Source organism: Capricornis sumatraensis, chromosome 9 (assembly GCF_032405125.1).
Source record: "Capricornis sumatraensis isolate serow.1 chromosome 9, serow.2, whole genome shotgun sequence".
Lineage (NCBI taxonomy): Eukaryota > Metazoa > Chordata > Mammalia > Artiodactyla > Bovidae > Capricornis > Capricornis sumatraensis.
The window spans coordinates 19,650,408-19,663,061 of NC_091077.1; the positions used below are offsets into that span (position 1 = coordinate 19,650,408).

Consider the following 12,654-nt stretch of genomic DNA (forward strand, 5'->3'; position numbering starts at 1 on the left):
CCCAGAGCCACCAACTGGGTCTGTACCCCCACCCCCACCAGCACACAGCTGGGATCCCTATCCCAGGGACAGACACAGGCATTCAAAGGGGGCTTGGCTGTCTGCTTGCCTACCCATCCACCTGCTTCACAGACAACCTGCAGGTCTAGGTTCAAATCTTGTCTCTGTCATTTCCCAGCTCTACAGCCTCAGGCACAGGATGCCTTTTTCAGGAAGCCACCCTGGGTTGACCCAAGCCCACCAAGCCCAGATCTCACTCTTGGGGTACCCCTCAGTTCAGTTGGTGACCTGTCTGGGTCTGTATTTAGGCCCTTTCTCAAGGGAAGTCCTTTCTGGAGAGTGACACACTCCCTCCCTGCCCCAGACAGATCCTGCTCTTCTCTTTCTCCCTGGACAATGCTAAGCTGATGTCGGTTGAACACCTGCTACATACCAGACTCTGGGATCAACAGGTTACATGCATGACCTCATTTCATGCTCACAACCAACCTCTGAGTTGGCCCATTTAGCTAAACATTTCATAAGTGCCAACTGTGTGCTGGGTGCCATCCTGTTGCAGGGAACAAAAGACAGGCCTGATGGATGTGAGGGAGGAAGCCATGGGGGTGTCTGGGGAAGATGCTCCAGGCAGAAGGAATAATAATAGCAGGCGCAAAGGTCCTGGAGCAGGACCAGGCCTGGCAATCTGGAGGAAAAGAGAGGAGGCCTGTGCGGTTGAAGTGTGATGAGGGAGGGGGAAAGAGGGAGGAAGCAAGACCTTGTGGGCCATGGTGAGGTGTCTGGAGGGGTAGCTGAAGCACACAGATGGTAATTGGCCAAGGCAAGGTGGCCCCACAAAGCAACTGGAACACACCCATCACCCAGGTGGACACCAGAGGCCGAGAGGGTAAGCAGGCTGTGCCTCGAGGGTATGGGACAACTCGTGAATCACTCAGCCTGGTGGGGGCAAGCGCCGTGGGCAGAGGCTGCCGGGCGCTGGGAGCGGGGGAAAGGTACTGGGCGCTGGGCCCACGCTGGGCCGGTTGGGCAGGCGGGCAGTCACGTGACCACCCAGAGCCCTCCCCCAGCCCACTGGCTGCCTGCCTCAGCCAGCCTGGCCCGCACCACCCCAGACCCTATAAGGCCTGGAGCTGAGAGCCCAGCTGCCGGCTGCACCGCCTGTCACTCCAAGGGACCCCCACACAGTCCAGGTGAGCAATGCCAGGGGTGAGGCAGGCCTCTGGGCAGGAACTGGGGAACTCCTCGGGGTTATGGGTGTTGGGCAGGAGGGGGGAGCCCCCATTCATGCCCCTCCCCCATCTCTATCTCCTTCCAGCTGCCTAGAGGGTTACCATGTCTGCTCGAGATGGAGGCCAGGATCCCCCCAAACCCAAGGGCAAGGTGAGGGCAGGTATGGGAGGGAACTACCCCCGCTGGGCCCTGAGAAGCCCCCAGAACCTTAGGGAAGTGACCTCCATAGTCCTGGGGTCTGAAGGGGCTTCCCAGGTAGGTTGGGAGGGCTCTGAGAGCCACCAGGCCAGTCTTCCACCTGGTCCCCAGCTGGAGGGTGAGGGGTGGAAGGATGCACTCAAACCTCAGTTCTTCCCCTGCTATGTGACCCTGGGCCAGCATCGGCCCCTCTCTGAGCCTCAGTTTCCCCATCTGTGAGATGTGAGCCCTGAAAGGAAAATGTCTTTAGAGACCCGAAGGATTATTTCCTCTGTCCCTGGGAGATAGACTGAACCTGCCCATTGCTCAGGTGAGGAAACTGAGGCTCAGAGTGGCTGGGACACTTTCCTGAGGTCACCCAGGAGCAAAGGTCCGGGGTGGTCTGGGAACCCAGGGCTGTCTGATGTGCCCCTTGCCCCACCCAACCACACCTGGCTCTGCTCACACACACCCCACCCCATGTAGACCCTGGGGAGCTTCTTTGGGTCCCTGCCTGGCTTCAGTGCTGCCCGGAACCTGGTGGCCAACGCCCACAGCTCAGCAAGAGAAGCCCGGCCAGCTGCCGAGCCTGCAGGCGCTCCAGCCGAGGAGGCCGCCCAGCCCCAGGCTCAGGGTGAGTGGACAGCTCCATGGGTGAGGCGGGGGCTCAGGAGGTGGACCCCAGAAGAGACTTCTGCTGAACTTGGGGGCGCTTCTTATGTGCCTGTGATGCCTTGATAGACCCTGTGAGGCTGGCATGCTCATTTAGTGCCAAGTGGGGACTCAGGGCACCAGTATGAGTGACCTGAGGGGGCATAAGTCAGCCAGAATAGGGGCATAGACACAGCCGTGCTCCCATATTCTCAACACCCCCTCCGCCTTCCATCACCCCATTTCTGATGTAGTGTGGACGTTCCACGGGTCTAAGCTTATCTGAGATTTTGATCCTGGTTCCAGAGAGGGACAGCAGCTTCCCTGGGGTCACACAGCCTCCAGTTGCTCAGCCAGAATGCTCGGGGCAGCCCTAGCCCCAGGGCCCGAAGAGGGGCTGGAGCAGGGGAGTGCAGGCTGAGGTGGCAGCTCTGGGCCCAGAGCCCCAAGCAGCTGACTTCTGCTCTGTATATCCAGGCTGGGCAGGCAGCTGCCAGCTTTAGTCAGGCGTGGCAAGGCAGGGCCCCAACTCCTTTCCCTGCGGCCGACCCCCCTCCTTGATGGGCGTTCAGCACCCAGGACCCCATCAGAGAGAACTCTAGGGAACCCCTGTGCCAGGAAGCCAGTCCTGGGGGTTGAGGGAGCCCCCAGTGAGACCAGTGACTGAGCTAGGCCCATGGTCATGGATGTCACCTTCTGTTGTCCCCGGCAGGGCAGCTGGGACATTCCTGACCTTTCAGGCTGTGCCCGCTGATTGTGCAATGGGCTCCAGGGTGGCTGATGCTAGCCCGTGTCCCTCCCTGGGTTGCCTCACTGGCTCTTGTCCCCCCAGCGCCCGCTGACCCGGAGCAGACGGCCAGGGGGTTAGAGAAGACGCTGCTGCCTTCAGACAAGGTGAGAGGGGCTAGCAGAGCCTGGTCTGATGGCCTTGCCTCCCTCTGGGGTACCTCTTCCCTGGATGTTTTGGTTCCTGCCATCTGGAGGGTTGTCACAGGCCAAGGAAAAAGCAGACGCCCCTGTGTGTACCACTGTGGGGTGACAGGCCAGTCTTCTCCTTGGAGCCTCTATTTCTGCATCTGAGAAATGGGTGCAGTACTCCCTGGCACCATCCGGTCTACAGACGCCCCACTCCCCGCCAACTCCCACCCTGGTGCTGCACCTAGCACAATATGACCAAAACAGGGGCAATGTACTCACCACATGTCAGGCTCTGGCCTAAGTGCTTTACACGTGCTGTTTAATAGTTAATCCTCCCCACTGCAACAGGGAGGGAGCAATAGTACCCCACATAAAAGCTGAAGCACAGAGAAGCCAAGCCATTTGTCAAAAGTCACACAGGAAGAAAAGGTAGCTTGGGATGTGAACCTTGGGGAGTCAGAAGCTGAACAATGGCCAACGCTGCATCCACCCTCGGTCCTGGATGAATGGGAACCGCCCAGGTAACCTTGTCCCCAAGGTCAGGGCAAGCAGAGTGGCTGATGTAAGACCACTGAGGACCACAGCAGGGTGGAGAGCTCCAATCCAACCCTTGCGCTCAGCACATACCCCACTCTAGAGTCTTCTTTTACTCCCCTCTGCCCTCGGCTTGGCCACATCTGAGCTCCTCGGAGGGCAAAGTACTGCTTGGTTTGTCCTCTGGCCCAAATTACAGCAGACTCTGGCAGCTTAGGGCCCCTCTACCCATTGTTTCACTCCTCCCCCTCCATCCCTCTTCACTTCCATTAATGGAGCGTCTGCTACCTGCAAAGTTGGTCAGGGACCTTGACTCCTTTTTTTTTAACCAGTCTTTGAAGGAGGCGCTGTCTTAATCACCATTTCCGAGAAGAGGCTCAGAGCAGGGGGTGTGGCTTGCCAGAGGTCACACAGCAAGTATAGGAGAGAGCTGGGATTTGAACCCAGGTCTCTGTGGGCACAGTACCCACTTGAGATGATGTTGGGCAGAAGGGCAGGTGGTGAGACTATTTCAGGGCTTCTCAACTTCTCTATCATGGCCAATTCAGAGTCAGATCATCCTCTGTTGGGGGCTGTCCTGGGCATTGTGGGGTGTTTAGCAGCATTCCTGACACCCACCCACTCTATGCTAGGAGCATGCTCTCTCTGAAGTCATGACTACCACAGATGTCCCAAGACACTGCCCAGTGTTAGGATCACTGGGGCAGGATCACTCAGGTCTAGGAACACCTGAATTGGAAACAGCACACTCCTGGTTGAAGCTGAGTGGTAGCCATCTTGAGGCCATCACAACCCTTCAGCAGTTTGGAAGAACTAGCAGAAACTGCCCTGTGCTACTGGGTTTCCCTGGTGGCTCAGTGGCAAAGAATCTTCCCTGCCAATGCAGGAGACTAGGGTTTGATCCCTGATTTGGGAAGATCCCACATGGCTTGGAGCAACTGAGCCCGTACTCCACAATTACTGAGCCTGTGCTCTAAAGCCCATGCTCCGCAACAAGAGAAGCCACCGCAAGGAGAAGCCCACACCACAACTAGAATGTAGCCTCCACTTGCCACAACTAGAGAAAAACCCACTCAGCGACAAAGACCCAGCACAGCCAAAAACAAATAAATTTTTAAAAAATGACATACCAAGTTATCAACTTGGTTCCTATGGCTCAGATCCAATACTTGGCCCTGTACTTTTCTGGTTATTACTTTGAAAAATAATATTTATTTGGCTGCACCAGGTCTTAGTTGCTGCACAAGGGATCTTTGATCTTTGTTATAGCATGGGGGATCTAGTTCCCTGATCAAGGGTCCAACCTGGGCCATCTGCATTGGGAGTGCGGAGTCTTAGCCACTGGACCACAAGGGAAATCCCCAGTTATCACTTTTCTAAACGTGGATCCCCTTCTTTTACTTGAATATATTCATGTTAACAAGCATTTGGTCACCTCAAATTTCTCCCTGTGATGGAGACACCAGGCTCAAAATTTGATGTAAACCAAGATTAGGCAAGATGAACAAAACATGTAATTCTAAGACTTGCTGAGCCCAGGCTAACAGATACTGGGCACAGAGGGTGCTGGGGCGTAGCTGTCAACAGTCGGGGTCTGCCACATCTGGGCACCACGTGGCTCTGCGATGGAGCCTGATGGACTGTGTCTTGGGAGCCAGGGTAGGTGGTATGTCAGGGTGAGAGGTGAGCTGGCCGGGTCTCCAGGGAGCAGGTCCCACTCCCCAGGGCATGTCAAGAACTGGGGGGAGGAGGAGATCTGGGGTGGGGGGGAGAGATGTCTTTCAACTCTCTGCTTCATCACGAGTCTCTCGCCTCATCAGACGATCTCCGGGGCAAAGGACCTGATGTCCTCCCAGATGGCCAGGACCAAGGATGCTCTCTCCACAGGGATGGCTAGTATCGTGGACACGGCTAAAGGTGTGGTCCAGGGAGGCCTAGGGATGACCCAATCCACGCTGACAGTCACCAAGGATGCTGTGGCCAGTGGGGCAACTGGGGCAGTGGATGTGGCCAAAGGGGCCCTACAGACTGGTATAGACACCGCCAAGACAGTAGTAACAGGCACCAAAGATGTAGTGTCCACTGGGCTCACTGGAGCAGTGAACATGGCCAAGGGCACAGTCCAGACTGGCATGGACACCACCAAAACTGTCCTGACTGGCACCAAAGACACCGTGTCCACTGGGCTCACTGGAGCAGTGAGCATGGCCAAGGGCACAGTCCAGACTGGCATGGATACCACCAAGACTGTCTTGACTGGCACCACAGATGTTGTCTCCTCTGGGCTCACTGGAGCCATGGGTATAGCCAAGGGGGCTATTCAGACTGGCATGGACACCACCAAGACTGTCCTGACTGGCACCAAAGACACCGTGTCCACTGGGCTCACTGGGGCCATGGATGTGGCCAAAGGGGTTGTCCAGACTGGCATGGACACCACCAAGACCGTCCTGACTGGCACCAAAGACACCGTGTCCACTGGGCTCACTGGGGCCATGGGTGTGGCCAAGGGGGCTGTCCAGACTGGCATGGACACCACCAAGACTGTCCTGACTGGCACCAAAGACACCATGTCCACTGGGCTCACTGGGGCCATGGATGTGGCCAAGGGGGTTGTCCACACTGGCATGGACACCACCAAGACCGTCCTGACTGGCACCAAAGACACCGTGTCCACTGGGCTCACTGGGGCCATGGGTGTGGCCAAGGGGGCTGTCCAGACTGGCATGGACACCACCAAGACCATCCTGACTGGCACCAAAGACACCATGTCCACTGGGCTCACTGCTGCAGTGAACATGGCCAAGGGCACAGTCCAGACTGGTATGGACACCACCAAGACTGTCCTGACTGGCACCAAAGACACCGTGTCCACTGGGCTCACTGGGGCCATGGGTGTGGCCAAGGGGGCTGTCCAGACTGGCATGGACACCACCAAGACCGTCCTGACTGGCACCAAAGACACCGTGTCCACTGGGCTCACTGGGGCCATGGGTGTGGCCAAGGGGGCTGTCCAGGCTGGCATGGACACCACCAAGACTGTCCTGACTGGCACCAAAGACACCGTGTCCACTGGGCTCACTGGGGCCATGGGTGTGGCCAAGGGGGCTGTCCAGGCTGGCATGGACACCACCAAGACTGTCCTGACTGGCACCAAAGACACCGTGTCCACTGGGCTCACTGGGGCCATGGGTGTGGCCAAGGGGGCTGTCCGGACTGGCATGGACACCACCAAGACTGTCCTGACTGGCACCAAAGACACCGTGTCCACTGGGCTCACTGGGGCCATGGGTGTGGCCAAGGGGGCTGTCCAGGCTGGCATGGACACCACCAAGACTGTCCTGACTGGCACCAAAGACACTGTGTCCACTGGGCTCACTGCTGCAGTGAACATGGCCAAGGGCACAGTCCAGACTGGCATGGACACCACCAAGACTGTCCTGACTGGCACCAAAGACACCGTGTCCACTGGGCTCACTGGGGCCATGGGTGTGGCCAAGGGGGTTGTCCACACTGGCATGGACACCACCAAGACCGTCCTGACTGGCACCAAAGACACCATGTCCACTGGGCTCACTGGGGCCATGGGTGTGGCCAAGGGGGCTGTCCAGACTGGCATGGACACCACCAAGACTGTCCTGACTGGCACCAAAGACACCGTGTCCACTGGGCTCACTGGGGCCATGGGTGTGGCCAAGGGGGCTGTCCAGACTGGCATGGACACCACCAAGACTGTCCTGACTGGCACCAAAGACACCGTGTCCACTGGGCTCACTGCTGCAGTGAACATGGCCAAGGGCACAGTCCAGACTGGCATGGACACCACCAAGACTGTCCTGACTGGCACCAAAGACACCGTGTCCACTGGGCTCACTGGGGCCATGGGTGTGGCCAAGGGGGCTGTCCAGACTGGCATGGACACCACCAAGACTGTCCTGACTGGCACCAAAGACACCGTGTCCACTGGGCTCACTGGGGCCATGGGTGTGGTGAAGGGGGTTGTCCAGACTGGCATGGACACCACCAAGACCGTCCTGACTGGCACCAAAGACACCGTGTCCACTGGGCTCACTGGGGCCATGGGTGTGGCCAAGGGGGCTGTCCAGACTGGCATGGACACCACCAAGACTGTCCTGACTGGCACCAAAGACACCGTGTCCACTGGGCTCACTGCTGCAGTGAACATGGCCAAGGGCACAGTCCAGACTGGCATGGACACCACCAAGACTGTCCTGACTGGCACCAAAGACACCGTGTCCACTGGGCTCACTGCTGCAGTGAAGATGGCCAAGGGCACAGTCCAGACTGGCATGGATACCACCAAGACTGTCCTGACTGGCACCAAAGACACCATGTCCACTGGGCTCACTGGGGCCATGGGTGTGGCCAAGGGGGCTGTTCAGACTGGCATGGACACCACCAAGACTGTCCTGACTGGCACCAAAGACACCGTGTCCACTGGGCTCACTGGGGCCATGAATGTGGCCAAGGGGGCTGTCCAGACTGGCATGGACACCACCAAGACTGTCCTGACTGGCACCAAAGACACCGTGTCCCCTGGGCTCACTGCTGCAGTGAAGATGGCCAAGGGCACAGTCCAGACTGGCATGGATACCACCAAGACTGTCCTGACTGGCACCAAAGACACCATGTCCACTGGGCTCACTGGGGCCATGGGTGTGGCCAAGGGGGCTGTTCAGACTGGCATGGACACCACCAAGACTGTCCTGACTGGCACCAAAGACACTGTGTCCACTGGGCTCACTGGGGCCATGAATGTGGCCAAGGGGGCTGTCCAGACTGGCATGGACACCACCAAGACTGTCCTGACTGGCACCAAAGACACCGTGTCCACTGGGCTCACTGGGGCCACGGGTGTGGCCAAGGGGGCTGTTCAGACTGGCATGGACACCACCAAGACTGTCCTGATTGGCACCAAAGATGTTCTGTCTACTTCAATTACTGGGGCAATGGGAGTGGCCAAGGGGGCTGTTCAGGTTGGCATGGACACCACCAAGTCCATCTTGACTGGCACCAAAGATGTTCTGTCTACTTCTATAACTGGGGCAATGGGTGTGGCCAAGGGGGCTGTTCAGGTTGGCATGGACACCACCAAGTCAGTCTTGACTGGCACCAAAGATGTTCTGTCTACTTCAATCACTGGAGCAATGGGTGTGGCCAAGGAGGCTGTTCAGGTTGGCATGGACACCACCAAGTCCGTCTTGACTGGCACCAAAGATGTTCTGTCTACTTCAATCACTGGAGCAATGGATGTGGGCAAGGAGGCCATCCAGACTGGCATGGACACTACCATGACCATCTTGACTGGCACCAAAGGTGCCATGTCCTCTGGGCTCAGCAGCGTAGGGCATGTGGCCCAAGAAGGTATGCACACTGGGGTGGGGATCACCCCAAACCTGTTACCTGATTCCAAGGCTGCCACCTCAGTTGGACTTGCCAGTTCCAGGGCCCCAGATGAAGGAGAACAAACCATCCCAAGCCCCACTCAGGCTCAGCACAGCGACCATGGACCTCTGTCAACTGAGGCCATGTTCAGCCAAGAGGCCACCCTGGGCAAGGTGGATGCTGCTCCCGGGGCCACCGCTCATGGCCAGGAAGGAGCCCAGGGCTTTGGAGCACTCCGGGACGAGCTGGAGGAGCTGGGAGAGATCTTCCAGCCCATGAGCGCCGAGGAACAAGGTAAGGACAGCCCGGTCCCAGCTCCCAGGGCCACCGTTGTCTGTACACCCCCAGGCCCCTGATACCTGAGGGGCCTCTCGTGAGGACTGAGCAACCCCGTCTCCCCTTTCAGCTCAGCTGGCTGCTACCCAGCCCAGGCGGAGGGAGATCACGGCCGACCAAGGCAGCTACTTCGTGCGTCTGGGTGACGTGGCCCCCGGCTTCCGCCAGCGGGCTTTCGAGCATGCCCTCAGCCACCTGCAGAACAGCGAGTTCCAGGCACGGGATGCGCTGGCCCAGCTTGAGGATGTCTTCAGGGAGGTAAGCGCCTTGCCTCTTCCCAGGCATGGTCCTCAGCTTTGGGCTGGGGAGTGGACGGACACAGACTGAGCACCCAGTACGTGCCCATCACCCACTTGGTCATGGGCCTACTCTCAAGGAGCTTGCCTCTCGGGAGGGGTGGGGGAGATGGGCATGTGACCCAACACTTGCAGCCAACGAGGCTGCAGAGGAGACATGACAGGCATGCAGAAATGCGCAGCAGGGCTGGGGCATGTCCGTTTGGGTCACATCCTGTGCAAAGTTGGGATGACAAGGACAGACAGTGGCCTGAGAACAAGCTAGGTGTGTTCTGAGGAGCAGAAGGGTGCCTGGGGTAGGGAGGGTAAAGTGAAGGCAGGGAGGGACAGGGTAGAAGGCCCATGCAATCTGGGTGGAGTTCAGTGATGCAAGAAAGGGGGCCCAATCAAGGGTGACTTTGTTTTAAATTTGGCATTGTTGGCTGCCAGCAGCCTTTCTCTAGTTGCGGTGTTCAGGCTCCTCACTGTGGCGGCTTCTCTCGTTGCAGAGCGCAGGCTCAGTAGTTGCGGCCTGCGGGCTCCAGAGCCTGGTCTCATTAGTTGTAGCACGCAGGCTTAGTTGCTCCAAGGCGTGTGGCATCTTCCAGGGTCAGGGATTGAACCTGTGTCCCCTGCATTGGCAGGCAGATTCTTAACCACTGGACTACCAGTGAAGTTCCTTGAAGGTGACATGAATGCCCCTGTGGAGACAGGCACCAGCCAGCAGGGTCGTGCTCCCTCACCGGCTCCACTCACTCCCCAGCCCAGGCTTTCTCCCCCACATCACTGCCAACACTCACGCCAACTCCTCATGGGCGGTGGAGCTGACCTGCTGTGGTAGAAGTTAAGTGGCATCCAGTCCATGGTTGATGCAGACGGTGATGGAGCCCCAGCTCTGAGGACCTCCAGGTTCCCAAGCTCATGGGTCTTGAATGTTGAGCAGCCCCACCTACTCAGGTAGCAAGGAACCCAGCCCAGCTGTTTGAGTCAGGATCCCTATGAGGCGCCTGTTTTCAATCGGCACCCAGGGGTCTGGTAAACCACATCTAAGGACCACTGCTCCAGCCCAGAGGGTCTCAACGGGGCAGTCCCATCCCCAGGGAACACTGGACCAAGCCTGGGAACGTCAGTGGTGGTCACTTAGCAGGAGTCTTGGCATTGAGTGGGTGGAGGCGAGGGAGGCTGCTCCATACCCCACAATGCCCAGGACTGCAAAGTGAAGATGGCCTGATCCAACAGAGGCTTTATTGAGGTGGATCGCTCTGGCTCCTGTGGGGAGGACTGGCCACAGGGGTCCAGGAATGGAGATGAGAGATGAGAGAGGTTTGAGGAGCTGGGTTCTAGATGTATTTTCAGAGCAGAACATCCAGGTTAGACACAGGAAGTGAGAGAACCAAGACCCTTTAAGGCCTTGGAGACTTTCAGCAGGAGACACTTGGAATTGCTCTGGGTAGGTGGGTGATGGACATTATGGCCTAGTCTTTGACAGGGTAACCTGCAGATGAGCAGGAGCCCCCTGATGGAGTCAACTGCTGGGGCGAGGGCTGGGAGGGGGAGGGAAAGTTGAAGTGCATATTTGCTCCACTTGCTGACGTCTCAGGATGACAAGAAAGATTAGTCAATGGGGGTGGGGGGTTCCTATGTACCCAGGACCCAAAATACAAGGAGGAAACAGTCATGACAGAGCTCCAGACCAAGAGGGGAAATCAACACAGAAATTTCCTAACTGGACAGTGATAGCCTCTGAGGAGGGAAACAGAGATCTGATGGAGAGGACCTGGGGCCCCCGCACTGGGCCAGAGGAAACACATTCCAGGCTGAGTGGGTGGCATGTGCAAAGGCCCTGGGGCAGCAGCACGCTGGACATGCTCAGGGACAAGGGCCAGTGTGGCCGGAACAGAGCACCATGGGAGGTTAGCAGGAGGGGAGGTCACAGGCGCCTGGAGCAAGCCAGGCACCCATGGTGAGAAGCTTGGTTCCAAGGCCTCTGGGAGATGTTGGGGGTGGTCAGGGGGTGCCGCTGAGCTGGGGTGACGGTGCCGCTGCCATCCTGCTCTCTGAGCGCCTGATAACCTCACAAGGCACCAGGATTATTGCCTCTTGACGCACCACCCTCTGGCTCCAAAGCGTTCCCCCACGCCACGGGAAAGGTGGACATGAGATGCTGGGCCAGGAAAGGGCACCCTGAGTGTGTCAGAGGGGGGTCCCCGCTGAGAAGCCATCACGTTTGTGCTGGGCTCTTGTTTTCCTAGATCGAGGAGGCCCAGCAGGCTCCAGTCAGGGATGTGAGCAGCCAAGCAGAGGAAGCCGCTGCTGGGGAGGTGAGTGCCTATCAGTGAGGGGCTGGCGGGCCTGCCCCTTGCCTCCAGCCCCACTCACCTCACTCCTTCTGTGCACAGGTGCCGGCCACTGGGGCTCTGTCCAGGGCCTGCGACCTTGTCCAGCAGCTCCATGTGGCCTACAGCCGCCTGGCTTCTGGCCTCCAGGGCCTCCCCACGGAGCTTCAGTGGCAGCTCCAGCAGGCACGGCACAGCATCTGTGAGCTCTATGGCATGGTCTCCTCGGCCACCACAGTGGCAGAGCTGCCAGTCAAGCGGCTGGCTGAGAGCCGCCAGGGTGTGGGCCAGGCGTGGCGGGGCCTGGAGCAGGTGCTGCGGAACGTGCAGCAAGGCCCTCCGCTTGGCTGGCTGGTGGGGCCCTTCACCCTGCCCGCTGACGGCCAGCTGCTGTAGGAGCCCCTCCCCTGCCCAGAACCAGCTCCAAGCCCCCAACGCTCTGGGTCCTGGAGTTCCACCACACCATGCACCCGGCGCCAGGCCTGTCTGTACCGCCCACCTGCCTCCCTGAGCACGAGCTCGGCTGGTCCTTATGGCTGAGGAACCCCAGGCAGCTAAGACCCCTGGTGGTGGGGGTTAGCCTGAAGATCTCAAGCAAGCGCTCAAGAAAGGGTATGGTGCCTGCCCAGAAAGTTCTCCACTCTGCATCCCGACCAGGGCCATTTTATCTTTTATAAACTCTGGGGGCCTTCCACCCCAGCCAGGGTCCTCTAGCCACCAGTTAGCAGGCAGCCCTGCTCCTCTGTCCTGGGTTCCAAGCAGCTCCGTCCTTGTTCTGAAAGCACACATCC

General features: G+C 58.5%; 1 protein-coding gene across 1 annotated transcript; it reads left to right on the forward strand.

The window, feature by feature from the left end:
• Positions 1-1,332: 1,332 nt before the first annotated feature.
• Positions 1,333-12,259, forward strand: PLIN4 (perilipin 4). Its single transcript, XM_068981006.1, has 8 exons — positions 1,333-1,380; positions 1,894-2,041; positions 2,891-2,952; positions 5,331-7,991; positions 8,091-9,210; positions 9,323-9,510; positions 11,780-11,848; positions 11,927-12,259. The coding sequence occupies exons 1-8, from the start codon at positions 1,333-1,335 to the stop codon at positions 12,257-12,259; spliced, it is 4,629 nt and encodes a 1,542-aa protein (XP_068837107.1).
• The last annotated feature ends 395 nt before the right edge of the window (positions 12,260-12,654 follow it).

Excerpts from the sequence above, each read along its gene's own strand:
- PLIN4 (XM_068981006.1), top strand. The coding sequence starts at position 1,333 with ATGTCTGCTCGAGATGGAGGCCAGGATCCCCCCAAACCCAAGGGCAAG. Across the intron at positions 1,381-1,893 it reads CCCCCAAACCCAAGGGCAAG|ACCCTGGGGAGCTTCTTTGG; the intron begins GTGAGGGCAGGT and ends CACCCCATGTAG. Across the intron at positions 7,992-8,090 it reads GGCTCACTGGGGCCATGAAT|ATGGCCAAGGGCACAGTCCA; the intron begins GTGGCCAAGGGG and ends GCTGCAGTGAAG.